The sequence below is a fragment of the Channa argus genome, chromosome 12 (assembly GCF_033026475.1).
Source record: "Channa argus isolate prfri chromosome 12, Channa argus male v1.0, whole genome shotgun sequence".
NCBI lineage: Eukaryota > Metazoa > Chordata > Actinopteri > Anabantiformes > Channidae > Channa > Channa argus.
Genome location: NC_090208.1, coordinates 7,467,543 through 7,494,569, shown reverse-complemented (window position 1 = coordinate 7,494,569; position 27,027 = coordinate 7,467,543). Strand labels below are relative to the sequence as shown.

The 27,027-nt window shown below is 36.6% G+C and overlaps 2 protein-coding genes across 5 annotated transcripts; one reads left to right on the top strand and one right to left on the bottom strand.

The window, feature by feature from the left end:
* Positions 1 to 3,552: 3,552 nt before the first annotated feature.
* LOC137137543 (butyrophilin subfamily 3 member A2-like) lies at positions 3,553 to 9,683 on the bottom strand. Of its 2 annotated transcripts, none has more exons than XM_067523984.1 (6): positions 9,560 to 9,683; positions 6,761 to 6,878; positions 6,339 to 6,680; positions 5,969 to 6,250; positions 5,752 to 5,874; positions 3,553 to 5,451 (listed from the first exon to the last, which is right to left on the bottom strand). In XM_067523984.1, the coding sequence occupies exons 2-6, from the start codon at positions 6,867 to 6,869 to the stop codon at positions 4,955 to 4,957; spliced, it is 1,353 nt and encodes a 450-aa protein (XP_067380085.1). In that variant the 5' UTR covers positions 6,870 to 6,878; positions 9,560 to 9,683; the 3' UTR covers positions 3,553 to 4,954. The 2 variants fall into 2 exon arrangements, with proteins under 2 accessions (XP_067380085.1, XP_067380084.1); XM_067523983.1 differs by lacking the exon at positions 9,560 to 9,683 and adding an exon at positions 8,738 to 8,882.
* LOC137137553 (low affinity immunoglobulin gamma Fc region receptor III-B-like) lies at positions 9,562 to 25,163 on the top strand. 3 transcript variants are annotated; one of them, XR_010915739.1, is made up of 10 exons: positions 9,562 to 9,689; positions 12,352 to 13,028; positions 13,551 to 13,607; positions 13,910 to 14,161; positions 14,542 to 14,787; positions 15,348 to 15,521; positions 15,699 to 15,754; positions 16,120 to 17,797; positions 18,326 to 18,358; positions 18,795 to 18,895. XR_010915739.1 is itself a non-coding variant. In XM_067524000.1 (10 exons), the coding sequence occupies exons 1-10, from the start codon at positions 17,743 to 17,745 to the stop codon at positions 23,580 to 23,582; spliced, it is 1,002 nt and encodes a 333-aa protein (XP_067380101.1). In that variant the 5' UTR covers positions 16,144 to 17,742; the 3' UTR covers positions 23,583 to 25,163. The 3 variants fall into 3 exon arrangements, 1 of the variants encoding a protein (XP_067380101.1); XM_067524000.1 differs by lacking the exons at positions 9,562 to 9,689; positions 12,352 to 13,028; positions 13,551 to 13,607; ... (2 more) ...; positions 15,348 to 15,521; positions 15,699 to 15,754 and adding exons at positions 19,306 to 19,551; positions 20,348 to 20,497; positions 20,660 to 20,698; ... (2 more) ...; positions 23,264 to 23,335; positions 23,575 to 25,163 and having other exon boundaries at positions 16,144 to 17,797; positions 18,795 to 19,046; XR_010915738.1 differs by lacking the exon at positions 9,562 to 9,689 and having other exon boundaries at positions 9,706 to 13,028.
* Positions 25,164 to 27,027: the final 1,864 nt, after the last annotated feature.

The following is a 27,027-nucleotide window of genomic DNA, read 5'->3' as shown; positions in this document are numbered from 1 at the left end:
TTATATAAAACCTCAGTTGTTTAAAGTCTGACAAATAATAATTTAGAAGGAGAAAAAAAACATGTAACTTTAATGTGTCTCACTGGTTTGGTTGATGATGTTCTGTTGGACTCTACAGGTGAATCTGTTTCTTTACTTTTTGTTGCCTCTGTCATGAGATTTAACTTTCGTCTGTGTTTGTCTGTCCTGGGCTTTTATTTTGCAGCACCTCAGCCCCACTTCCTGTCTGTAGTCTTTTTGGTCTTTTTACCTACTCCTGATTAGTTTAGCCTGCTCCTCTGCTTGTTTAAACCCAACGCTCCCCACTGTTTCCTGCCAGTTTGCCATTCTCTTTGTGCCTCCTTATACGGACAGTGAGCCTACTTATGTTGGTTCTAAAGAGACTTTTGTTGTTGAGGACTTGTTGCTGACCTGCCTGCTCATGGAACCAGAGCCTGAACACCTGTTTGTTGGACTCTGTCTGATTATTTGTTTTTCCTGTCTATCAGTCATGTATGTAGATGTTTGCCTAGTTTTATTGTTTACTGTAGTTTCATACCTAGTTGTTGTGTATATTTTCATCCCCCTTTGGTAAATTCTAGATAGTTTGTTTTGCACACCCCCCCTTTTTTTTTTGTATAGCAACCCCCCCCACCCCCCCACCCCCCTCTTGTTGCTTAGTCTGTGGCCTGTTAGTGCATGTGAGTTTCTGTTCACACGGAATGTTTTTGTTGTCTTTGTCCTGTGGTGTTATTAATAAAACCTTTTTTCACACCATAACACTTTCTCTCGCTGTCACCTCATTTTGATACCTGATATTTACACACCCCTCACAGCCTCACTAACCTTTGCTACTCTGCCAAAGGCTCTGCAGAGCATTAACTGTTCCACAAACAATTGCAAATATTACCAAAATATGCTATAGATCACGTGTGCGTAAATACCTTTTCTGTACCTGCTGGTACAAGTGTGTAACCAAGAAAATCTTTATATATATATTTATATCTTTATATAGATCAAATCCCTAAATTTGTCCTAAATGCGTTTGTTAACAATGAAGCCCTCACCCATTCACACTCACCACCTCACTCACAAACTGATGGGGAAGATGTTATGCAGCTGGCCAACACTCACTGGGAGCAACTAAGTTGAGGTTCAGTGTCTTGTTCAAGGACACTTGACATGTGACAAGAGGAACCTGGGATCGAACCAACACCTGCGAGATTGGTGGACGACCGCTCTACCTTCGCCCTTTTGAAATATAGAGCAGCTATGTTAAATATGCATATAAATCTATGCACACTATTAATTTGAAATAGATTTTATTGTTAAACTCTCAGGATTTAATGTTTCTTAATTAGTTTATTTTAATTTTTCATAAAAATGTTCAAACGGTTTAACCCAGGACAAATGACACAAATGAGGGTTTATTATGTCTTGTTATTGTTTTATTTAATTTTCCTCTTTTGATAACATTGTCAGATTCTGTAGGTGTTTCTCTGTGTTAAGCTGCATTCTCTCCAGTCCTTCCTTTTTCCTCTCTAGTCTCCACACTGCATTTAACAGACCTTGTTTTTCTGTCAAACACTGCTCTGTTCTGTCTGTTTCATTTCTTCTCTCAAACTCTGCTGTTTTCTTCTCCAGGGACCGAAGTTTGACATTGAATTCCTCCATCTCTGACCGTACAACTTCCAGTTCCAATTGGAAATGTTCTTTCTGATCTTCGAAATTCTTCATCGTAATAGAGAACACCAGGTTCCTCAGTTCCGACACTTTTTCATCCAAATTCTTAATTGTCTTTTCTTTTGATATAAAAATTTGGGACAAAAGCATGAGACGCTGGAAAATATTTGAAAATCTTGCAACAGAATAAACAGAGGAAACATTAGATTTTCTTCAGGTGTGATTTCTATGCAGCTCACATTTGTTGGCATTGTGCAATACAGAACCCCATCATCTCTAAAGTAAAGGCATATCTGAAACTACTCATATAAACAGTAACATTTTCCTATTTCCAACAGCAGACATTTTTATAAGTGTAACTTCATCACAGAGGTGATACCAGACTCTAAGTGGAACCTGGTTAAAGAAGCCCATGAAGGTTACTTCTAACCTAACTAATGGACTGCAACTTACTGGTTTGTCGATGTTTCCATATCATGACAAAAACTGTTATAACACAAATGCAGACAGCTGGAAAAGTGATTGTTGACAGGATCATAGTGATATTATCTGGTATAAGAAAACACAAAAGCAGAACAAAATTATTTTATATTTGCCTCCATGCTAAATTCTATATCTACAATATACTGTTTCCCTATCCTTAAAAATATATTTATATATTTCTATTGAAGACACAATAATGAAGAGAAATAAAAAAAATTATGACTTAATTGAGGGACTTGTCATTAGTAACTCACTGGTCATTACTTCTCTGTATATGTGCAGCACACGTTGATAGATAATGTAAATCAGTGAAACCAAAGGTGATGGTTGCAGGACCACATCATCTGCAATAATAAACACATACCAGCAATTTACATATTACATTTATAATATTTTAGGTTTTCAGCAAAGTAGCTATTAGCTGTTTTGAATAAGTAAATAGCTATTTAGTAGTAGTTTGAACACAGTTGTTCCTTTTTGCTATAATAGTGAAAAAGTACTGGTGGACAGAGGAACAACACAGGTTTACTAAAATGCTGAGGAAGCACAAAATGAGCGAAACTTGAAAAATAACTATAATATAGATAAGCAGACATACTCACGCAGACGTTGTTCATGGCAAATGTTTGATTTATTCAGAGTCCAGTGAAGACCTCAAACAAAATGTTGTCAGTTACATAAGGTCTGATACTGTGTGTGTGTGTGTGTGTGTGTTTGTTTGTATTAAAGCTTTGCTTGCTGGTTGGGTACATTTTCTCAATCTGTAAAATATTAACAGTTTTTGAATCAATAGACCTTAAAAACAACTCTACAACAATCCTCAGGCTCAGCCACAGGAAAAATAAGTCCACCTGAAGGTGGTGGACAAGGTGTCTGCCTATGGAGAGGACAGTGACATTGTCTTGACCTTGTCTTGACATTGTCCTGTCCTGAGTTGGACTTTTACATAAAGTCCAACTTTATTATTAATGATGATATTAAAAAAGAGTCCAGGAAAATTTTACATTTTGTGTTTAATGATTTGCAGCTTATTTATTTATTAAATATCTACAGAACTAGTGTGTTGTATTTATGAAAAATACCTGTTTTAAAACCAAAACAAAGAAAGACCAGAACTGTGTTTTCCTGGGCCACATGTAAGATTCTGCTCAGTTCCTCCCACTCACGCTGGTCCAACTTTCACTATTCGCTTTCCCTCATGACTTTAATCTTTATTTCAAATTTTATGCATAAGATGCAAGAAGATATTGTTAATCTTCATTCTACTGACTTTATGTTTTCCAGAAAACATCATTCTTAAGAGGTTATTTTTATAGCATTTTTTTTTATTTCTGTCACTTAAAATGTAGGACAGTTATCATTAAATTAACGTCTCATTAATGATAGACGACTCATAGACGCCCGTAACAGGTTTGTGAGCTTTTATAAACACAAAGAAATCTGTTTGGTCAATGTCTTCAAACAAAGTCACATGACATATAGCAGGAGCTGATTACTACAACAGGTCATTAGCTTTTTATTTTTCGTGTTCTGCAACTTGCCATGCAAACACATAAACCTGTGTCCATTTACACATCTGAGATTAAAAGTTCCTTCCAGGTTGGTTTCTGAATCATCGTTTGTAAAATACAAAAAATTTAAACAAATGGTTTTAGTTGATTTCTTTAAACATGAAAAACGGGGAAATGGAGTTTATTAGTATAACACATTGTATTTACAAAGGCAGCTCAAAGTGTTTTACATGATGCAATAAAAAAATACCAACAACAAACTGCAAAATGTAAGAATAGAAAAGTGTTAACATCATTTAACATGATTCATGAGGAGACTTGTAAGTGTGGCTCGAAGGCAGATGAGAGTTAAACAGTCCAACATTATACAAACTGAGCTGAGATGAGCACAAACTTCCAGCCTTCCTTTTTTTTTTTTTTTTTTGCACCAAAGACAGTTACACATTTGTTTGCTTTATACATAGAAAGTTTAAAAGGGGGTGAAACATATAAAAATCAATACAAGTGTAGTTTTACAAATGTATTAACAGTTTGGTTCTTTCTGAATTATTTTCCACTCGTGATAAGTCAGCCCGTTCTCATTCCCGAGGCGTTAAAAAGCTTTAATTTGTCAAGACCTTCTGCGTTACATGCTGACGCTGAAGCTGCCCATTGGCGTTGAGCTTTCAGTGTAGTTAATTAGAAACACCAGTGTTGAAAATTTGACACCAAAATTGATGATGTAAAGTCTAATATGGAGGACAGGGGTGGTGGATGGTACAAGACACAGGAATTTTACACGGGAGACAGGGGTTCGACTCTAGTTCAAGATGTTTGCTTTATTGATGAGTGTTTCCTGGCCACGTGGTTACTATACAAAGGAAGTACGTGTGTGTCATTGTCACTTTATATAGCATAATTTTTTTATGTAATTTGTCTTCTATCTTAACCTGACCCTTAATTTTTGTGCCCAACCCCAACTGTTCTTGTTTCTTGATGTAACATTACCCTAAAAAAGTGTTTTCTCAAACCCTAATGTCGCGTCATACGTTGATGCTCTTGGAGCGTCCAACACCGACACCAAAGTGCACCTTTGTTATTATGATAAGACAAAGGACGTACAAAAGGCCACATTTTGACGCCTTAGGAAGCTTTAACATGTTGTGAGTGAAGAGGATGCAGAGGATAGAGTTAGATGGAGGCACATGATTCGCTGTGGCGACTCCTGAAAGGGAACAGCCGAAAGAAAAAGAAGAAGAAGAAGAGGAAGCTTTAACATGTGACGCTGTGGAATGAGAACGTGTTGGATAACTGGTGGCTCAGGTTTCTTCTTCCTCTGTCTTTTTCAGTTTAACACTGATGTCCACTTTGAGTTTCTCTACTTCTTTCTTCCTCTCTATCATTTTATTAATCACATCATCTGTTTTGTTCACTAGTCTTGAAGTCTCTAGTTGCAGGTTTTCATGTTCTTGTTTTCTCTCCATCAGCCGCCGTTTACTTATTAATATGATTTCTTTCAGTCCAGTGTATCTGTCATTTTCTTTTTCCACTGACTGAACCTTTTTGTCTGTTTCATCCTTTTCTTTCTCCATTTTCTCCTTTTGACATTTGAGTTGATCACTTAGTTTGGACAGTTCCTCCCTCTGGTGCTTCAGTGTATTAACCACCTTTTCCATATCTTTCTCCTCTTCCTCTTTCCTCTGTAACTCTTCATTAAGTTTTGCCTTTTTCTCCTCCAACTCCTTCTTTTGCTTTTCTCCCAGAAGCCTCTCTCGCTCTCTCTCCTCAGTTTCATGCTTCTGCCTGGTCTTTGTCTCTGTGTGAACAGAAAAACTTTAGTGTGATCATGCTAATTTATTCAGATGTGAAAGTGAATTAAACACACAAACAGCATCAAAGTGGATACACCACTGTAAACACACTAAAATAAAACGTTATGTTCCTCTATGTAAATATTTTCCCACATACAAAATTCATTATAACCACCTTTATTTTTTTAATGAAATACACTAGTTAAGTTATAATCTTTTAATTTCTCACAAATAGCTGTTGGTAAAAATGTATCAGGATCACGAGTTCAGTTTATTAGATTAAAATTAAACACCCGTTTTAGTACCTTTGATTTCATGTTGTGTCCATTTCCACACAAAAAATGCAGCTGCACAAATGAAAATGAGGGAAACGGCCAAGACGACACTGAAACGAGTATCAAAACAAAATGGGGCTGGGAAGCATTCAGCTGGAAAAAAAAAAACAGTGGTAGTTAATGTATACACAGGACCTCAGTTGTTTAAAATCTGAAAAAATACTGATTTCAGATGGAAAAAAGTCACCTGTTACTTCAATGTGTGTCTGTCTGGTCTGGTCGATGTTGTTCTGTTGGACTCTACATATGATGTTATTACTGTGTCTCTTGTCCACAGTGACTCTGCTGCTGACAGTGTAGAGGTCATCAGGACCTCTGACTGTCTCTGTAGGTCCAGCAGAGAGGACGGTTCCCTTATCTTCCAACCACAACACCTCAGGCTCTGGATACCAGCCTTTAGACTCACACTGAAACACAACTACGTTGCTGTTTATTTTGAGTCCAGCTATGACTGGTGAGGAGACAGATCCTGATGAAAGGGGAGATTGAAACAGAAAGTATTATAAGTTTGAAATGTAAAGATATGTATGAGCATTATACAATATAATCTCACTCACCAACAAGAAGCTCAACAGTTGAGGCTTTTCCCTGTGAGGGGAAGTAGCATCTATATCTTCCGTTATCAGAGTGTTTCACGTCAGAGAGGCTCAGTGAAAGGTCTCCGTGCTCCAGTTTCTCAACGGACAGTGATGTTCTTCCTCGGTAAGATGGGTTTTGGTTAACCAGAAGAGTTTGACCTTCATGCCACACATGGACAAATCTGGGTTCCAGGTCAAGTCTCCCCCACTCCAGACTCTTGGAAACAACATTTGTTGCAGGTTCCAGGTGACATGGTAAAACAACGTCTTCACCTTCTAACGCTGTTATTAATTCAGATGGTTCTGTGTCCTGAGACTGACCTGGAAATGATCATGATTTACTGTCATTCTCCATTAAAAACAAAATTACTGTTTTAATTTTTAATTACTGTGCAAAATACCTGTACAAGAGTCTGTCAGTAGAAGGAGGAGAACGGCCTGTAGAACAAGCAAAGCACTGAAGGAAATGAGCAGATGTTTGGGAGAGTCTTTGTAATTTAGGGAAAGCATCTTGGAGTTCTGAGGAGAAAGTAAAAAAATGTAAAATGTTATTTAATAGAACATAAAATGGATGTAAATAGAATACATTTTCAAAAATATTTAAGGACTGTACTGATTTATTAATAAAAATACTCAATAGCAAGTATGTTAAATTTGTCATTAAACAAAAGACAACACAATATCACATTCCAAAGAAATGGGCATTAATGTAGGGAATTATGTTGTCGAAAACTAAATACAACATTCCATGCTAGAACTATCTGTTCTCATTCACAAGGTTTACAAAAGCTTCACTTTGTCCTTTCCTTTCCTGTTACATGTTGACGCTTAAAATACCTGTTTTCAGTTTTCAGTAAAACACAACAGAAAACCCGGCACTTACACTTTTGACGTACAAAGCAATGACATGATATATAAAGTGAAAAAGTTTCATGGGGACGTGGATGGAGGGAATAAGACTTTCCCAATGTTGAGCGAGATGTTTTGTGTTGATGATAACACAACGTGAGACACTGGTTATTAAAGTGAGAAAGTACATGTGTGCGTTTGTAGCATTTTGTTTTCATGTAGTTATTTAGTTTTTTGGTACCATCTTATAACTTAACCTTACTCTGAAGATGTTTTCCCTGACCCCAACGCAGTCTGTGTGTATGTAAAGTTGTTCCTGTGGCGTCAAATGGTGGCATTCCTGGAGAATAGTGATGCAAAAGTGTACCTGTGGCATCAATAAGCCAAAGGATGTAAAAAAAAAAAAAAAAAAAGCGTTGCCTTGGGAAGCATCTTTATTTGAAGCTGTGGAATTAGAATGTGTTGATAACATAATTTAGGATTTGGAATATGAGATTATTGGGTACTAGAAGTTTTAGTAGTAGTAGTAGTAAGTGTTGTGTTAATTATACAAGTTTGACTGTATGGTGTCAGGTTAGACACCAGCAGAGTTCACAGACTAACTTACTAGAAGAAGCAGGAAATTATTTTCTGGTGCTCAAAATCCCATCACATACAGAATTAAAGAACAAATATTAAAGCCGATTCAGAACTTATATGGAAAAATCTAAAATCTAATACCAGGTCCTAAACACACATACACACACACCCAGACCAAAACCGTTATGACTATAATTTCCTCCTCCAGCAAACTTTACTCCTTGGCTCTATGCCTGCATCTACCCAACAATCAAAAAGTCTGATTCATTACTGCTATAGAGCTGATAAAAGTAATCAAAATGCTTTGTGTGCATGGAGAAACTCCTTTTGTGGCTTTACTTTATTGTTAGCAAATGTTTTTAAGTTGTTTTAGAATATTTGACAATGACATTAACATATACACACATTATTACTAGGACTAGAGCAGGCAGGTCTTACAAAGAAGTGATACATACAAAAAAGCGAGCAAATGAAAAGGAAACAATGAGTCTGACTTTATAATGTTTCATGAAGATCTACTTAAAAGTCAATCATTTTGAATTAAACAAACAATATCATCTTAGTATTGCTGCCTTTTTCTAAATTAAAAACTGATTGGATACTGCAACAACAGTATAAAAGTTAGTTTCATTTACAACTCAGAAAGTGAAACTGCCAGCGAGTTGTTAGTGTTGTTTTGAGAGTAATTTGATTAGCAGCACTAATGGTAGGTAACAACTACGTACATGAACATAAAACAGTAGTTGTGTTTTCTAATGTCAGTTACACATGAGCCTACATGTACCTTAGGCAGTGAACAGTAGACGGCTATAAGTGCAGCACAAATTTATCATTATTTAATATGTAAATTAACAATCTGTCTTTGCTTGACCTTAACTAAAGACATATTACTTAAAAAAAGTATTTAAAGAACTGGTACAAATGAAGTTTACGTAACGAAAGGAACATACCTGCTGCAAATGTGTCGGGCTTCACCCCAGACAGAGAGATAAAACTGTGTGGTCAAAGTGCTCGAAAAAAAAAAATGTACTTTGACCTGTTTCAAAAGTGTTTCCTTTGTAGTAACTTTACTTCTAGACTGCATAGCAACATTTAGACAACATTTAGACAATGTGCATGTATATTGCACATGGAAATGCTCAACTATGTTAACACTATGATAAGTTTAAGACTTTTTAATATTGTGCTTTTTTCTGTAGCTACTGTAAAATGATTCACAGTGACGACCACTTCATGTGAACATGAATCACCACCATTGAGTATAATGATTCTGTGTTGGTGAGATAATGAATAACTAAATGCAGAGTGCAAACTGAAGCTGAAATCAAACTTGAAGCCACATTAACTTACATAATGACAATGACATATATTCATTTGACACAATCAAAGCATTTGCTCCAAAGCAAAGTATGTTTCGAAAGTGTCATTGTAAGTTTTGATCAATGAATAATAACCTAGAGTGAATTTGATTTCATGACTTTTTTATTTATGTAAAATTATTGTGTAAAACTACACAATTACACCCATTGATCAACATTATCACATTATGTAGCATAGTTTTTCTGTCGAATTAATCACATTATTATGCGCTAATATTCCTGCAATAATAAATTAGTTTAATCTCTGGTCACCGGTCAGAATCCTCGACCTCATTCCGCCCTCAGGACTTTTATTTTGCCGTCACTTCCTGTTTCCTGGTCCCATGTCGTTGTTCCAGCTTTACTAATCACCGTTAATCAGTTTCACCTGGTTTCACCACTTCTCTTACTTACATCCTCAGTTTTTTCACCAAGCCGCCATATTTTCTGCTAATCACCGCGACTTTCCAGCCTTCATGAAAACCGTTTCATTGCTTCCACGGTTCGGACCACGCTACGTTTATCGACCTGCCGCTCTGTATTTGTGAGTAACAGCCCCTATTGACTCTCTCTATTATCGGCTTGGAGACATTACGCCACGGACTCTGAATGTGGCTACGTTCCCATAGGGAACCAAGGTATCACCTCGGACCTCTGTACCATGCCATCAGGAAAGAGGACATTTTCCTTGCCATGCTCATGTTTAACCACCACGCTATGCTCATGTCTAGTTTCATGCCAGGCTTAGGTGCCTACGGCCCCGTGTAACACTCTGCCTGTGAGACTCAGGTTACTAATAAGGAAATATTGATTATTGCACCGAGCGTCACGGACTATCTCACTATCTGTTGCACTTGCTCACTGAAGGGGATTTTTTTGGATATTGTCACCAAGGGGTTTTGGACTCATCACAGCTACGTCCCACGCACCCACTGCCAGGGCCACCACTTCACTCTTCCCCATAGGACCCTTACCTCTTAGGACCCTAATGGAGGAAAAAAAGATTATGAAAGTGACCTTTAAACTTTTGACCTATTTGTACCCTTTGGTAATAGTTGTACTCATTATTCAGCACCTTGACACTTGAATGCATATATATTATTGATTTTCATTAACTTGTTCAGTGATAACTGCATTGTTGACTTGATAATTGTAAAAGCAAATTTTCATATTTACAGATTTAATTAGGAAATAGTTTATACCCTAACTAAACAAATGGTACATAAATGGTATATATGTACCTTTTCCTGCTACTACAGCTTTTCTGCTACTACATTGTGGCTCTGCCATCCAGATGTCATTCCAGTTCAGCCTCCTCCCCAGCGCTCCCTCTCACCTTGTCCATGCTCCCTGCTGCCACATGCGCTCCATCCTAATAGTCCTCTCCTCCTGAACCCTTGTGACAAGCCTCGGATAGGCTTGGACCTCGGATGCCTAGGATGCACGCTCTTATGGCTGTGCAATTGGGCAATTAGTTGAAAGGGGTGTGTTAAAAAAAAATAGCAGTGTGGCATTCAATCACTGAGGTCATCAATTTTGTGAAAAAACAGGTGTGAATCAGGTGGCTCCTATTTAAGGATGAAGCCAGCACCTGGGTCGTTCAAGACATTGAGAAGAACAGCGTACTTTGATTAAAAAGTTGATTGGAGAGGGGAAAACTTATAAAGAGTTGCAAAAATTTATCGGCTGTTCAGCTAAAATGATCTCCAATGCCTTAAAATGGAGAGCAAGACCAGAGAGATGTGGAAGAAAACGGAAGACAACCATCAAAATGGATTGAAGAATAACCAGAATAGCAAAGGCTCAGACAATGATCAGCTCCAGGATGATCAAAGACAGTCTGGAGTTACCTGTAAGTACTGTGACAGTTAGAGGACGTCTGTGTGAAACTAATCTATTTTCAAGAATCCCCCACAAAGACCCTCTGTTAAAAAAAAAGCCATGTGCAGAAGAGGTTACAATTTGCCAAAGAACACATCAACTGGCCTTAAGAGAAATTGAGGAACATTTTGTGAACTGATGAGAGTAAAATTGTTCTTTTTGGGTCCAAGGGCCACAGACACTTTGTGAGACGACCCCCAAACTCTGAATTCAAGCCACAGTACACAGTGAGGACAGTGAAGCACGGTGGTGCCAGCATCATGATATGGGCATGTTTCTCCTACTATGGTGTTGGGCCTATTTATCACACATGTCAGAATACTTGAAGAGGTCATGTTACCTTATGCTGAAGAGGACATGCACTGAAATGGTTGTTTTACCAGGCAATGACCCCAAACACAATAGGAAACCAAGAAATGGAAATGTATTGTGGAATGTTGCTAAAGAATCATTGAGTGGAATAACAGCTGAGAGGTGCCACAAGTTGGTTGACTCCATGCCACACAGATGTGATGCAGTTTTAAAAAACTGTGGTCATACAACTAAATATTAGTTTAGTGATTAACAGGATGCTAAATCCTAGAAACAAAAATCTTTTTGTACAAAATAATTTTGAGTTTGTACAGTCAACAGCAGACACTGCTATTTTTTTGAACACACCCCTTTCAACTAATTGCCCAATTGAACAGCCTTACGAGTGTGCATATCATGAATTCTGGGTCTTTATTGTTTTCTGAGAATCTACTGCACCTACTGGTAACTTGTTTGCCACATAGCAATAAAAAATATACTAAAAACCTGTATTATTCTGGTTAGTCACATTGTACTGCTATTATTATTTACTATTACTATTTTGAACAATACTGTATACTCTTCAAACTGTTGCCACAGTTTGTCCTGGAGGCCACTTGATCTGATTTTGCTTGACTACTCTGTTTAGCGAGGTGTCAGGGTCACCAGTCTTACTTCCTGTTGCTGGCTTTTATTTTGCAACCCCTCAGCTCTACATCCTGCTCCATTGCATTTCTGTCACTTTACTACGCATCTTTAGTCCTAATCATTTTCATCTATTCATCTGACTATCAAATGATTTTTACGCCCCTTTCGTTCTTACAGGCCTAGCCACAGTCGCAACTACTAATCATAGTCGGTAGACCATTTTCTGAGGTTGTCATCATTAGGTCTGTCCTGGTGGGGTGCTCATCCTCCCCCTGTCTTGGGCACCCCTGAGGGTATTTTTCACTTGGTTGATTTGTAGCTTACTTGGGTACTTCTTTGAACCTCTGCGGCTTCTGTGATGAACTTAGTGGCTCTTCTCTTTGCAGCTCCTGTGATTGCGAGTAGGGTAAAGATCTTGCACAGATAGCAGGTGGCGAAGCCTCTGCATCACAAGTCAATGGTCTCACAGCAAGTCTTCCAGCCCCTCCCCCGGACATTTCTCTATGATCTCCTGGTAATTGAGCCATTTATGATCATCTCTCTTCCTTTCAGTCCTCCAAAGACACTGATGCATGCACTGGGAAGATGTGCTTAAACGAAGCAGATATCTGCACCACATCTGGTCAGAAAGAGCTCAATGCTACAAAGCCTGGGAACTTGTGCTGCCTATGTCTGCCACAGTGTCTTTAAGGACTATGTTCCACTGTGTACAGAGACATAGGAATTCAGAAATAAGCTATGGACACTCTCATTTTGCGTATACAGTGTGCGGTATTCCATCCTGTCCCTCAACATTTTTAATTAGATTTTCCTTCAAGATTTTAATCTCAAAAACAGTGTTTCTGCCCACTGACAGTTAACTAGCTGCGTAACCAGTAACATCACCTCCCACAGCAACTGAATCTAAAAAAAAAAAAAATGCATTTTAATGCTATACACTGCAGTGGCCTCAGTTCTCCACAAGAAAAGGAAGTCCAACAACTACATACTTTGAGCATCTGACTGAGCAGAGGTAGTTTGCAACAAGACAACATGGAGGTGACAGCGCTCTGCATCAAATTGTGTGAGTGATACCTGGTCTTATACTGAGTTTAAACTCAGATTCATCTAATGTAGATTTATTGTCTATTAAATGAGTTTAAAATTGTAATCAGTTAAATTTGATTTCTCATCATTTATATATGATCAATAAAAAAAGTTTTTAAAGGTAGACTACCTAATTACTTAAACACTTACAAAACATAGGTACAGTATATAGTATTTTATATACTATTATTTACAATTAACTGTTCTTTACATCCAAGTACTTGACCTGGTTGCTAAAACACTTGTCCTTAAGTGAAGATTCTCAGTTTTGAGGTTATTATATTGTAGTTAATTTTATGTTTCTAAAATAAAATTTGTAAAACTGAAACATTCACATAGACATGTGTTATGTTAATAATATTTAACATTAAAACTAAAATCAAAAGCCTTGATGGTTTGCATGTACAGCATCTTCTTTTCAACAGCTCAGTGTAAATTCATATTATATATACAGAATCTATTGAGTATCTGATACTAGCCAATTCTGTCTTCTCGCCAGTGTTGAATCTGTTCTTGCTGCTCACTGCTCGAGGCAGCTACTCATCTCAGAAAGTTGGTAAATTGAAATTTATTTACTAAATGCAAACACAACTTAATTGTTGTTTTTCCATAATGTTTAGTACATGTATATTTTCAGGTTAACCTTCAGCTTTTCTTGCATGTGAGATATTGCATTTATTTTCACGTTTTGATTTACTTTTATGCTGGATTTAAGCTACATGATATCTAACCCAAGCCTCATAGTAGAGGTAGTCTTAAATCCAATTTTTGCCGTAATTGATTTGAAATATTTTATTTTTTTAATGGAAACGACACATTGTGTCACAACTTTTTTTTTTTTTTTTTTCTCTGTCACAGGTGAAGTTTTTCTGCGTATTGATCCAAACAAACTGCAGTTCTTTGAATATGAATCCATATCATTACGGTGTGAGGGGTCTCATGGCCCAACGGAATGGAGAGTTCTGAAAAAGCTTCTCTCACAGTCTACTCAGTGGGAAACATCAGCTGGATCCTTAAACATCACACCTGCCCTTGTATCACACAGTGGAGAGTACTTTTGTGAAAACGAAGAGGGAGAAAGAAGCAACAGTATCAACATCACCATCACTGGTACAGTTTATAACTATTACGTCAAGCTGAAGATCAGGTGGTAAAGCATTTGTCCACAAACTGCAGGGTCAGTCCAACATTGAAGTCCAGAGTGTTCCCCAGCCTCTGATACTTACTTACTTGTAAAAGCATCTGCTAAACTAATTGTTAAACTGCCTAAATGTGTCTGATAGCTTCAGTGAAATTTTTAGTTATTTTACATTGTGGCCTTTCACAAATACTTACAAACTTATTTGAGTATAGTATTAATAATGATTAGACACCAATGTTTCTGTTTTTGGTGAAATTCATGCTCACCAGTTATTCTGTTATTGCTTGATTAATACCTTATAGTATAAGAATTTTTGTATTTGAAAGATTGCTTTGTCCTTGATCTTCAGCTGGTGATGTGATTCTGGAGAGTCCTGCTCCTCCTTTGATGGAGGGAGACAATGTGGTTCTGCGCTGTAGAAAAAGATCTTTCCCCAACCTGCCAAGTGATTTCTACAAAGATGGCATCTTATCTAATACTGGATATTTAGGCGAAGTGATTATTGACAAGGTTTCTACATCTGATGAAGGATCCTACAAGTGTCGTATCTCTGTGTCTCATGAAGAGTCATCAGAAACCTGGCTGACTGTCACAGGTGAGACATATGAGTGTTTCTGACAAATAAATCATACTTGCAAATCAGTTTATCAGGTACTTTATCAAATTAAGAAAAAATTCAATTTGTTCTGTTATAACTCCAATATTTGTAACTAGACTTTAAATTTTAGGGTCACCAGAAAGTTGCAATGTCAGTTACATAATACAAACTCAGTTAAACAGAAGGAAAAATCTGCATGTGACATTCTGAAATATTATGTATTTAAAAAATATAAATCAAAATATTTCAATAATCATCATCATCATCATGACCCTGCTACATGAGAAGTATGGGGACAAACTAAATTAGAATGTATCATGTCAAATGTGAAAACCTGTCCCATTATGAACAGTATCCAGACGAAAACAGTTTTCATTAACTTGCAAACTATTGGCAACATTTCATAACACAGCAAATAGTCAGTAGTCTAAACTGTTTATATTCAGTGTATTTATTTTTGCAAAATGTATCAAGATCTAAAAATAAAATATCTGAATCTTATTTTTCAATCCATATTCACATCTTTGTGTACTATGTTTATTTTAAAATTTCAACAGCTGACATTCGTGCTTCTCAAGTGACAGCAACTGAAGATGGCCGAGAGAGTTCTTCTCATCCTCCTCATCCTGACTGTCTTCAGCTCTCCTCAGTGTTACGGATTATCTTCACACTTTTCTGTTTGTCTCTGCTGGTGTTGGTGGTGGGGCTACTGCAGTGTTGGAAAAACAAAGGTACAAAATGTACAGTACATGGGAGCAGTGGAAAGTATGTTGCACTTAAAGTTCGTGCCCATGTATTTTATTTTGAATCCACACAAGCATATTTATTTTTAATTTGAGTTCATTGTAAATGTATGCAAAAAAATTCAGATGCTAATTTTCTCTTTTTTTTAAATTTTGACTTTCCAGTCTCCCGTCTAGTTTATGCTTTTCTTTTGAGAAACCAACACCAGGATCAGACCCAGGTGAGTATCACATTATTAAGAAACAGAAACTATAGTATAACATTGACTCAAATAAGTAAATTAATTAGAATTTTAAACTATCTTAGACTCCTTACCAAAGTACCTAATACAAAATAGCAGTATTGCATTGTCTCAAAGAGGCTGCCCATGTATAGCAAAATAATGCCACTACCCTTAATATGTATGATTGAAAAACATTTAATTCTATTGGACTATCCAGAATAAGAATAGAAAAGTCTAAATGTATACACAGGACGGTCTTTAAACTACAAAAATAAATGTGCCTTGACAAAAATAAATAGTTGTAATAATAACTTGGTAATCTACTAACCTTCTTGACCCGTATATGTGCATGTGTCTTCCAGGTTTCTGACATGAAAACACCTGACTGAAGAATGAAAGACAGATAAAGGAATGCAAACCGCTCTGAACAGCCACAGTCATTTGTAGCTTTTTAAGTCACCCTACCCAGTCAGACATTTGACTTTTGATTACCAAGCAAGTTATTTTTTTGTCTTTTAGCTTAATAGCCTAAATCTTATCAATCTGCATTGTATTGTCCCTTGGAAGTGTTTGTACTAAATGCGTATATGAAGAAACAGTGGATGTATGTTACAGTTGCAATGTAATTATGTTGCGATGAAGTGATGTTTTACTATAGTTAAATAAAAGTGTTAAATCAGAGTTACAAGGTCACTGGTCTGAATTTTGTCCCGCTAGCATCAGCCTTTCTGTGCGTAGTGAATGTTCTCACCGTACGAGCGTGGGTTCCCTCAACACGTTCTCATCCCACAGCGTCACATAATGAAGCTTCCCAAGGCGTGTATTTGGTCAGCTTTTGTACATAGTTTGGTGTCTCATAGTGATGGAAGTTACCCTTTCATGTCAGAATTGGACGCCCAATCAGCAACTAGGAAACAACTTCATGGTTAGTTACGCTCAGAGACAACATGGGTTTGGGTTAGGCCCTAAATTTAGAGTAAGGTTAAGTTACAAGACAAACTACAGTCTCACACATACTTTTTTACTACAGTAACCACATGCGTCATGCTGTGTAACGTCATTAACGTCCATTATATCTGGCCAGTTCTGCTGTGGGAAAGTCTCATACTGATTGTAATTCACTTAAAGCTCCATGCATCGATTACAGATGCAAATGGATACCTTCAGCCATAGCATGTAATGCTAAAGGACTGAACATATTGGTACTTTTTGACACCTCTGGAGTTAGAAGAGGCTGGTTACCTACAGTTTTCTCCCACTGGCCAGAGACTTGCATGTTAGGTTATTAGTCAACTCTAAATTGCCCATAGAATGTGAGTGTAAATCGTTGTCTGTGTATGTCTGTCATCCCTGAGATAGACAGGCAACCTTTCCAGGTTGGTTCCTGGCATTTTCCCAGTGACAGCTGGGATCAGCCCCATCCCCTATGACCCTTAAGATGATAATCAGTTGTGTTCATGGATCAATCTTTATATACTGCGACTAATAATAAAAGAATCATGGCCAAAACGTGATTGGAACGTACTGTATTATGTGCTCTTGACTATGTTCCACTGTGTTCAACACAGAGAAGTAGTAGATAACCTGTCACAGTCCTGCTCGTTGTTTATTACTTGCCCAGGAAGTCAGAGAGAGTCTAATGCACCCTGTGATTACAAGAAATAAAGTTACTAAAAATATTTAACAAGGTCACAGTGGAATTTGGTTAGATTTGTCATTTTATTAATATGTGGGACACTGTTCTGTCTCCCGTTGTGTCAAACTAACTTATTAGATGTCCTTCTGTCATTCAAGCTTTTTAGTTTTAGCTCAAGAACACTGTTTTTCCCCAGTGACAGTTAACAGCTACATAACCAGTAACGTTGCCCCCCAGAGCAACTGAATCTAAAAAAAAATGTTATAATGCTATAAACTGCAGTGGCCTCTATTGTGCAGAGGAAACGGAAGTCCTTCAACAACTACATGTTTTACTTGTACTCAGCTAGATGCTCAGTTTGCAGCAAGACAACATGGAGGTGGCAGCGCTCTGCATCAAATTGAGTGAGTGATACATGATGTTAAACTGAATTTAAACAGATATATCTGATGTAGATCTACTTTCTAGGTACTTTACTTAATTAACTAAATAATTACAAGACAAAGGCACAATCATATTTTATATACTATGATTTACAATTAACTGTTCTTTACATCTAAATACTTTGTTTTACAGATTGCAAATACTAAAATACAGCAGAAGGTCTTTATGTTTGTGTATATTAATACATATCTCGTTTTTGATGATTTTTTTTAAGTGAAGATTTTCTGTGTCAAACTGAAACACACTTGTTTTGACATAAGTAATATGAGATTTATATTTAACATTATAACTATTTAAAAGCCTTGATGGTGCCCAGCAGACGTATATGTTAAGACTTATTATATTTTAAATTATTCACAATTAGTGAACAACTTGTCCTCTTTGTTGCATGTACACTATCTGTTTTCCATCAACCCAGTGTAAATTCATACTGTATATACAGACATATACTGAATATGTGATGTAGCTTTGTTTTGCCTTCCCAGCAGTGTTGAATTTTTTCTTGCTTCTCACTGTTCGAGGTAAGAGAACTTACTCAGCAGTTACTGCTCAGAAAACTGGTAAAATAATATTTAGTATTTGTTCTTTTACTTCCTGTTTGTACATGTATGTTTCCATGTTAACATTGAGGTTTTTTGCACTTTTGTGAGATATATGTTCCATTCAGTCTTAATTTAGGCACCAGATTTTTATTTACTTATACCAGTCTTATATATTTACTTATACTTATATTAGTCTTATACCAGACAAACATAAAAAACAATAAAAAACTAAATTGTTTAATAAAATGATAACATCAAGATTTCTTTAGTGAACAGGGCACTAGAACGTAATACGCTGCTGTATTTCGTCTCAGCTGACAAAAAGTTACTCTGTGTTCAGTATGCAACACATATTCTTAAAGAGTGAATCTGTAATTTGGGTAGGGGTCTTACATTTTTCTTTTCTCTGTCACAGGTGAAGTTTTTCTGCGTATTGATCCAAACAAACTGCAGTTCTTTGAATATGAATCCATATCATTACGTTGTGCAGGGTCTCATGGCCTAACTGAATGGAGAGTTATGAATAACCTTCCCTCACAGTTTACTCAGTGGGAAACATCAGCAGGATCCTTAAACATCACACCTGCTCTTGTATCAGACAGTGGACAGTACTTTTGTGAAAATGAAAAGGAAGAAAGAAGCAACAGCATCAACATCACCATCACTGGTACAGTTTGTTTGTAACTATTACGTCAAAACATTTTAAACTCTTCAGAATCATTATTTCTCATTGTGGCCCCTTCGGAAATACAACACTTATATAAGCATAATATTATTAATGACAGAGCCTCAAAAGTTGATTTTGTGAAATTCATGCACGTATTATTGCCTGATCTCATAATACACCCTTTTTAATAGGAAAAAAGGATTTAAATATCTGTTTTCTATATGATTTCTGTTTTTGTTTTCTTGTCCTTGATCTTCAGCTGGTGATGTGATTCTGGAGAGTCCTGCTCTTCCTGTGAGGGAGGGAGACAATGTGGTTTTGCGCTGTAGAACAAAATCTTTCTCCAACCCGCCAAGTGATTTTTGCAAAGATGGCATCTTTATTAAAACTGATTATTCAGGCAAAATGACTTTTCTCAAGATTTCTACATCTGATGAAGGACTCTACAAATGTAGTATCTCTGGATCTGGTGGAGAATCAGCAGAAAGCTGGCTGACTGTCACAGGTGAGTGTTTTTGACAAATAAATCTTATTTGCTCATCAATTTGTAAAGTACTTCATTAAATAGAAACTTTCAGTTTGTTCAGTTATAATTTCAACATTTGTAACCAGACAAAAGTCTTGAATCTGGTGCCAGAAAAGCTCATCTCATCACAGTCTTCCTGTGAGATTATAAAATGTAATGTATTAAATAATGTATTTAACATCAAAATGATTAGATGTCACTGTCTGGAGGCCAATAATGTTTAAACCAAATTCAATGTCAATCTATACAGTTATTGTTAAAACATTTCAATAATCAAAAAAAGGCATATTTGCAGTGCTACCGGAGAAATGTGGTTACAAACAGCTGTAATTAAATGAAAACAGTTTTCATTACCTTGTAAACTGTTGGTGACACAATGTTCATCATACTGTACAAAAATATATTTACGTATTTACTAAACGCATCAACATCTAAGGATAAAATCTCAAAACCTTTTACATAAAAATAAAAAAAGTAAAATTATATTTTATCTTAATTGACCCATCGCTAAACATGTTCTATCTGCTCAGGTTTAATCAGGAACCATCTATTAAAAAAGTTGTCTGTTACACAGATAATTACTTACTGATCAGCATGGTATCACTGTTCTTTAGTACCTGTTACTCATTATACACTAGTCTTATTGAGTCGGTCTTTCAGTAACTACACGTCAATAATTATTTTTTATCATATCATTTCTTATAAATTCTAAACTTATATTTTAGTAACTACTGTTTTAAAATGTCAACACCAAATATTACTCCTGCTCCTCCAGTGACACCACCTGAAAAGGGCCAAGAGACTCCTAGTCCTCCTCACCCCAGCTCCATTCAGCTCTCCATCCTGTTATCGATTATTCTAACAGTTTTTTGTTTGTCTCTACTGCTGTTGGTGGTGGGAATACTGCAGTGTCGGAAACACAGAGGTACAGAAAATACAGTACTTCAGACGAGTAGAAAATATAAGAAAATATGTCTTAAGTAATACTTAAGCCCATGTTTCATATTCACACAAGCACTTTTTCTATTTTTCAAAATTTCCGTTTCATATCCTCTTATTTACTTAATTTTTGCCGTCTCCTATCTAGGTTTATGCTTTTCTTCTGACACACCAACACCAGACCCAGGTGAGTATCGAATAATTAACAAAGAGACTACCTTCATTACTTAACGCTGTCTCCTAAAAATAACATTCCTACACAACTAAAGTGCAAACATTCTCACATTTATGTTTTCACCATGATATGTAACTATGTCCTCTGTGAACATAATGAAAATATGTTGACCTGTAACATAAATGGCGAATGAAAATATGTTATAATCCAACCATATCAAAACATTTTTAGTAGACAAAAGTTATATTTCCACCAAAATTTCAGATTTTGTTTCCTGTCGTAGTATGTGATCCTGCAGGACAATGTCCAGTTTGTGTGACTACAGTGTTGTTAAACTATTTTATGGTTGTGTAGTTACAGCAGCTGGTTAGGGTCAGAGGAAGATCGAGGGCTGGTGTACTACAGGAACATGTGTCATTTTACACCAAACATGTGTTATCGCTTTTGAAACCACAATCTTTCTTTACTACTAACTCTTAGTAGGTTTGTGTTTTTTTGTTTTTTTTTGCCTAAACCTAACCAGACACAGGACTCAGGAACCAAACTTTGGTCTTTGACTTGATAGTCCTATGCTTTGTACATCTGCCACCTTCCACAACCACCTCATGGTAGCTCCCTTTGCCTTAATAAAAGTTTCTTTCATTCAAAAAATACGTTGCATCAGAACATAAACGTTAAACCTACAAAAACGTTATCATGTTTACAGTTAGGCTGTATACAGTAGGATCATAATTTTCAGGAGACAGGGTTGCATTACTACAGTCTACAGTATCTAATACAAAATATCAGTAGTGTAGTGTCTCAAAGAGAGAATGTCACTGTATGTTACTATAATTCCATCTCTTTTAAGGGGTCTGGTTAAATAAAATGCACACATTTTTAATGGACTACCAAGAGTAAATGATAGATTGGTAAATTAGTGTAAATGGTTTACACAGCGGTATAAACAGTCTTTAAACTACAAAAATAATGTTGAAATAAAATTGTATTTATTGTGTGTTTCAGTCTATGAAGACGTTGCTGTGTCTGTTCCACAGGCAGCTTTAAACACTGTCACAAAGCAAAAGAGAAAAGGAGGTAGGTTGTTCAAAGTTAACCATGTGACATGTTTACATCCACTGTGGTGTTTGTGATATAATTTGGTTTTGTTGTAACTAAAAATAAGTCCAAATAAAGTGCAGCTATAACGTGTCAATTGCTGGTGAAGATTCTCAGTCATCCAAGTTTGGTTGAATCATGTTAGAAGTGTTTTACTACTTATCAAAGCATCTTCTTCGGTCTGAATAAAAGTGGCAGGGAAACCAAGTTATATTCTCCAGAGTAGGTGTTTGTTCAACCCTGGCCTGGATGGGCTCGTTAAGGTGGGAGGTGGGAACAGGGTGGAGACAACAAGATTTAACATATACAACCCTAAACTCCTAAAATCGGGTTGTTAGGTGTGGCCCTCTTGGTGGATGTCTAAGGTGTTTTTAAGCTCCCTGTGGCAGGTCTCCTATTTTTCATGCTGCCCTTTCATCCATCCCCAGGAAGCCTAAAACCACTTCTGGAGGATATAACTGGGTTACATAATATGTTTATGCAGTTTATATTTATTCAGTACTGAAGTGTGACATTAAAAAAAGTCAAACCTGAGATGTTTTTTTTTAAATTTGAACTTAAATGTGGAACTGAGGGCCAGATGACCTAACTGTTCCTGAAAAAAATTGCTACTATTAACTACTACCATTTTTGAGGCACAAACCAACAGATCTATTTTCAATCAATATATTTTTATCAATTGTAAATATAGTGATTGAAAACTACACTAATTATGTCCTTATTGTCCTTAAAACCTGGTTTAGATTGCAAACTTACCTGTTCAACATGGGCTACTCACTCTAATCTGTAATTGTATTGTCCTGTGATTGTCATCTGCTTTATTTGTTTGTTAATTGTTTGTACAGTGTCCTTGACTGTTTTGAAAGGCGCTTATAAGTAAACGATATTACTTTTATTATTATTGTAATCAGAGTTTTGATTCTGCTTTTATCAATGTCCCTCAGAATTCTCATAATCACGCGCTGAAAAAAAGTGGAAAGTGCTTATTGAAATCCTGTACACACTAACAGATGACCACTTAGAGGGTACTGTATACTTTATGTTCATATTTCAGGTTGTCAAAAGGACAATGTAGCGAATTCAAACAATGTGACCTATGCTGCTGTCAATGTAAAGAGGAAGGAGGGAGGTACGTTTTTTTTCTACCAATATTATTTAGTCAATAATTTACTGAGAGGGGAGCAAAAAACATATTAAATCTGTCTGCATTAATTAATAAATTATTAAATTCAATAATAAATTATTAAAATCTGTGTCTATGTTTCTTACAGTCATACTGATAAACCACATGTTTTATCTTCAGTGTGTGTTAATGTTTGAGCTGCTGCAACTTTTAAACTCACTGGCATCAAAGTTTAGTTATGTTTTGTCATTTTTAAATATACCCTCTACCTTCTATTAGTTAACAGCGGATCTAAGTATATTAAATGTGAAAATGTACACGCAGTCTCATATAAATGTTAATATTTTCCTTCTCAGTTTCTAGAGAGCGAAACGTAACAGATCCAAACAGAACGACCTATGCTCTCATCATGCAGAGGACGGAGACAGGTACTGTCATTGTTTTGGTATTGAGGTGCAGACAGTGGAACATTTACCAAAGTTACAATAACTTTTAAAATCACTTGTAATATTCAATGTGTTCATTTAGGTAGATATTTGCCAAATGCCAAAATACTTTACCGTATATGTGTACGTACACACATTTTCACACAGTAAAGCATTTTTAAGCATATTGAATAACATGCTAATGTACTAACCATGTTGACATGTTTATTTCTGTCTTCTAGGTTGCTGACAGGAAAAACACCTGGCAGAAGAATAAAAGACAAGATGAAAACAATGCAAAAACTACTTTAGACAGCCACAGTCATTTGTGGTTTTTTAAGTGAACATACTCAGTTTTCAGCTTTTTGAAGAACCACTGTTTTTATTACCATCAATGTATTTCTTTGTCTTTTAGTTTAATAGCATAAATCTTAATTTTTCTTTTTGGTTTTATATAGAATGGCTGTTGAAAGCATTTTACAATAGACTGACACCAAATTGTATCAGGTCTAAAACCAGCATTAGTTTTCACCTGCACATCAGTGTATTAAAAGTGTTGTGGTTTGTTACAGAGTGACAGTTAAACCACCCTGTTTTATCTGCTCGGCCTGATCACACATATGAAAACTCTTTTTTTAAGAACGGAGCTGCTGCAGCCCTTAAAAAAACTCTCTGTGGTTAATGTCTTGTTACGCATCAAGCTTGACCTGACACAAACGCATGAAGTGGCAGGTACATTATTGAGACAATGAGGTAATGATACAAGAGAATCTATGCAATTTGTATATAATAAGTACATTTGTTTAAAAGTGGTGGAAACAATGCAAACACAGTAAAACTGTCAGACCTACAGCAGCAATGTATACAAGCATGAATTGATGTTTAGCAGGTACTAGTCTGCACCTCTGTATATAAAGCTTTGTGTTTTTATATTGTCCCTACATCAAATCTCTACTGCCCCATTATTTGGTTGACTTGTGTTTTTGTCAAAGTTTCTTTTTCCATTAATATGTATTAATAATATATAATTAAAATGCAGTGAACTCTTCCTTTGCTTTAACAAATCTTGTGGATGCTCATTTCATTATAGTGATTCACCATGTTGAAAGTTTGAAAGAATTAATTGATTCCAAATTAAGCAATGGGTCTGAACCAGCCCCAGAACTAATTCTTTGGAAAAGAGGTAAAAGTAGAGCAAAAGTATCTTTGGAAATCTTTCTTTAGTTTTACTTCCTGCTCCTGGCTTTTATTTTGTAATCACTCAGCCCCACTTCCTACTTAGTGTCTTTAGTTTCTTTCTCCTCGTTAACCCTGATTGTTTTCACCTTGCATTTATATCCAGGTCTCCCTACCGTTGTCTTTCCTTCCCTTCTCCCTGAGTCTTTCTATGGACAGCCAATGCTTTTGGACATCGCTCTCCCTGTTGTGTTTCCCCCCGATGTTTGGACTATCTCCGTTTACATTTTGGTCTGAGGTTTGGTTATCTGTTTCGGTTTTCTCCTCTGTAATCCCTGCTTGCTTGGTTATTTATCTGCCCCCCTCTGTCAGTCTGTGTTTTATGTTTAGTTTGTTTTTCCCTGTTTATTCCACCTTAGTTGCTTAGTTAGTTCCCTTGCTTCCCCAGCACTGTTGTAATTTAGTTTTATCTTCTCCTTCCAGCATGTTCTGTTTTTCTTAGTTTAGTTATTACCTGTGTTTTCCTGACTTCCTCGTAGAGTGATTTTCAGTTGTTTGCCTTTTTTGTTAATAAACCCTCATTCACTTTCAAACCTCCCCTTGCCATCTCCTCTTTTGGGTCCTAATTAGAAAAATTAACTACACTCAGGTAGTGTGACAGTGACAGCAAGACTGTGCGTGAAATGTTTCTGTGATTCCGGAGAGTCCACTGACCTTAGGGTAAAGCTTTGTGCAGGAGGTTTAACCACATGTTGAAGGGTCCCTAGGCAAGATGCTCAAATCCAAACCGCCCGTCCCCAGCTGTGCAGTGGCGGTCCCAAGACCAATAAAAAATTTGGGAGGATTTCATCAGTAAGGGCGTTTGACGTGGTGAACCTGAACTTCTAAGTTAAAATAACAATGCAAACCACCCCACGGTTTAGAGGGATCAAAGCAGATTGTAGTATTTTTAATTTATTTAGTTTAAAAATGCATGTTGAACATATGTTTCTCTTTGACTACATATGTCAGTAACCCTAAATGATATTTAGATGGTTGTCAGTTTCTGATACTCAACGTTTGTTCAGAGTGACGCATGATATTTATTTTAGCTTGTAGACGACTGCAAAACCTCAAATGTTTCCTACATCGATCTTTAATCTCTTGATCAGCTGGTTCTGTGATCCTGGAGACTTCTGTCCCTGTAATGGAAGGAGACGCTGTGTGCAGAATACAGACACGGTCCTGCGAATTCCCATCTCTTCTATAAGGGCAGAATCTTCACTGGGACCAACTCTACAGAAAACCTCTCCATTCACAATGTCTTTAAGTCTCATGAAAGACTGTACATGTGGAACATCTCTGTCGCTGGAGAATCACCAAGGAGTTGTCAGATGGTAGATTTAATATGTTTGAATATAAAAGTAACCAAAATGTAAAATACTAAATTTGTTTTAAAGTACTTTCAGCTCAATAATAGTTGGGCAAGTACATCATATCATATTAAAAGTTAGAACTATTAGACTATGTATGTATTAAATATATTTAATTATATTAAAGTTACAGTGCAAAGTAAGCTACTGTATCTCTGAGGAATCTGTCCTTTCTGCTCAGCCCCAGCTCCTCACTCTGAAACAGTGTTACTTTGGTTGTAACACTTCCCCACACTTTGCACAGCCCTCAGTTATCTTACTAATCAAGCAGAAATGTTTGCTCTTCTCTGATTGGTCAGGAGGATGAACCTCAGTCAAATGTCTTTTAGAAGCCTTTATCTTAGCACAGAGACTATGCCCCTGGCAGCTTCTACAACGTCTCTGTATTTAAACTTTTTTTAAATAAATATTTAACAGTCTACTACTACTCTCCTTTTGGCTTATCCCGTGAGTTCAGGGTCACCACAGCAGATCATTGTCTGCATGTTGATTTGGCACAGTTTTTACACTGGATGCCCTTCCTGACACAACCCTCCCCAATTTCTACCAGGCTTAGACCAGCACTGCACAGCTGGGGAGGGGAATGGGCTGTTAGGGGTTCAGTGTCTTGCCCAGAGACACTTCAATATATAGCTGGGGTCAGGGATTGAACCACTCCCTGTGGTCTGTAAGCAACTGCCTTTACCATCTGAGCTATAGCCAACCCTTAAATAAATAGTCAACAGTGACTATTATATAGTTACAGTTAAACTATATAATATTATATAGTCTTAAAATTTTAATAAGGTTTCCATAATAAGGTAATTGTTTAGTGTAATTAAACATATTTCTTCCTCTTTGCAGAACCTCAGAGACTTGCGTCTGCTCAAACCACATCTTTCATGTTGTCCTCCTCTTAACAGTGTTCACCATAGTGCTGGTGTCTCTGTTGCCATTTCTTGATGGACTACTTCACTGTGGGAAACTCTGATGTGCACAAAAAAAGTGATGTAATGAAAATACACAAGGGACACAATGTGTGCTTTTCTATTTTAAATACCTTTTTCTTTTTTTTTAAGTGAAAAAATATTCACTGGGTGTTTCCAAAGTTATGCTTCTGCTAACTGT

Bases quoted from the DNA above. Each gene is read 5' to 3' on its own strand.
- LOC137137543 (XM_067523984.1), bottom strand. From the start codon at position 6,869: ATGCTTTCCCTAAATTACAAAGACTCTCCCAAACATCTGCTCATTTCC. The intron at 6,681-6,760 runs GTATTTTGCACA...GATCATTTCCAG, and splicing joins ACTGACAGACTCTTGTACAG to GTCAGTCTCAGGACACAGAA. The intron at 5,875-5,968 runs GTGACTTTTTTC...TTTTTTTTCCAG, and splicing joins GACACACATTGAAGTAACAG to CTGAATGCTTCCCAGCCCCA.
- LOC137137553 (XM_067524000.1), top strand. From the start codon at position 17,743: ATGCTCAGTTTGCAGCAAGACAACATGGAGGTGGCAGCGCTCTGCATC. The intron at 19,047-19,305 runs GTACAGTTTGTT...CTTGATCTTCAG, and splicing joins CATCAACATCACCATCACTG to CTGGTGATGTGATTCTGGAG. The intron at 22,914-23,263 runs GTACGTTTTTTT...TTTCCTTCTCAG, and splicing joins TGTAAAGAGGAAGGAGGGAG to TTTCTAGAGAGCGAAACGTA.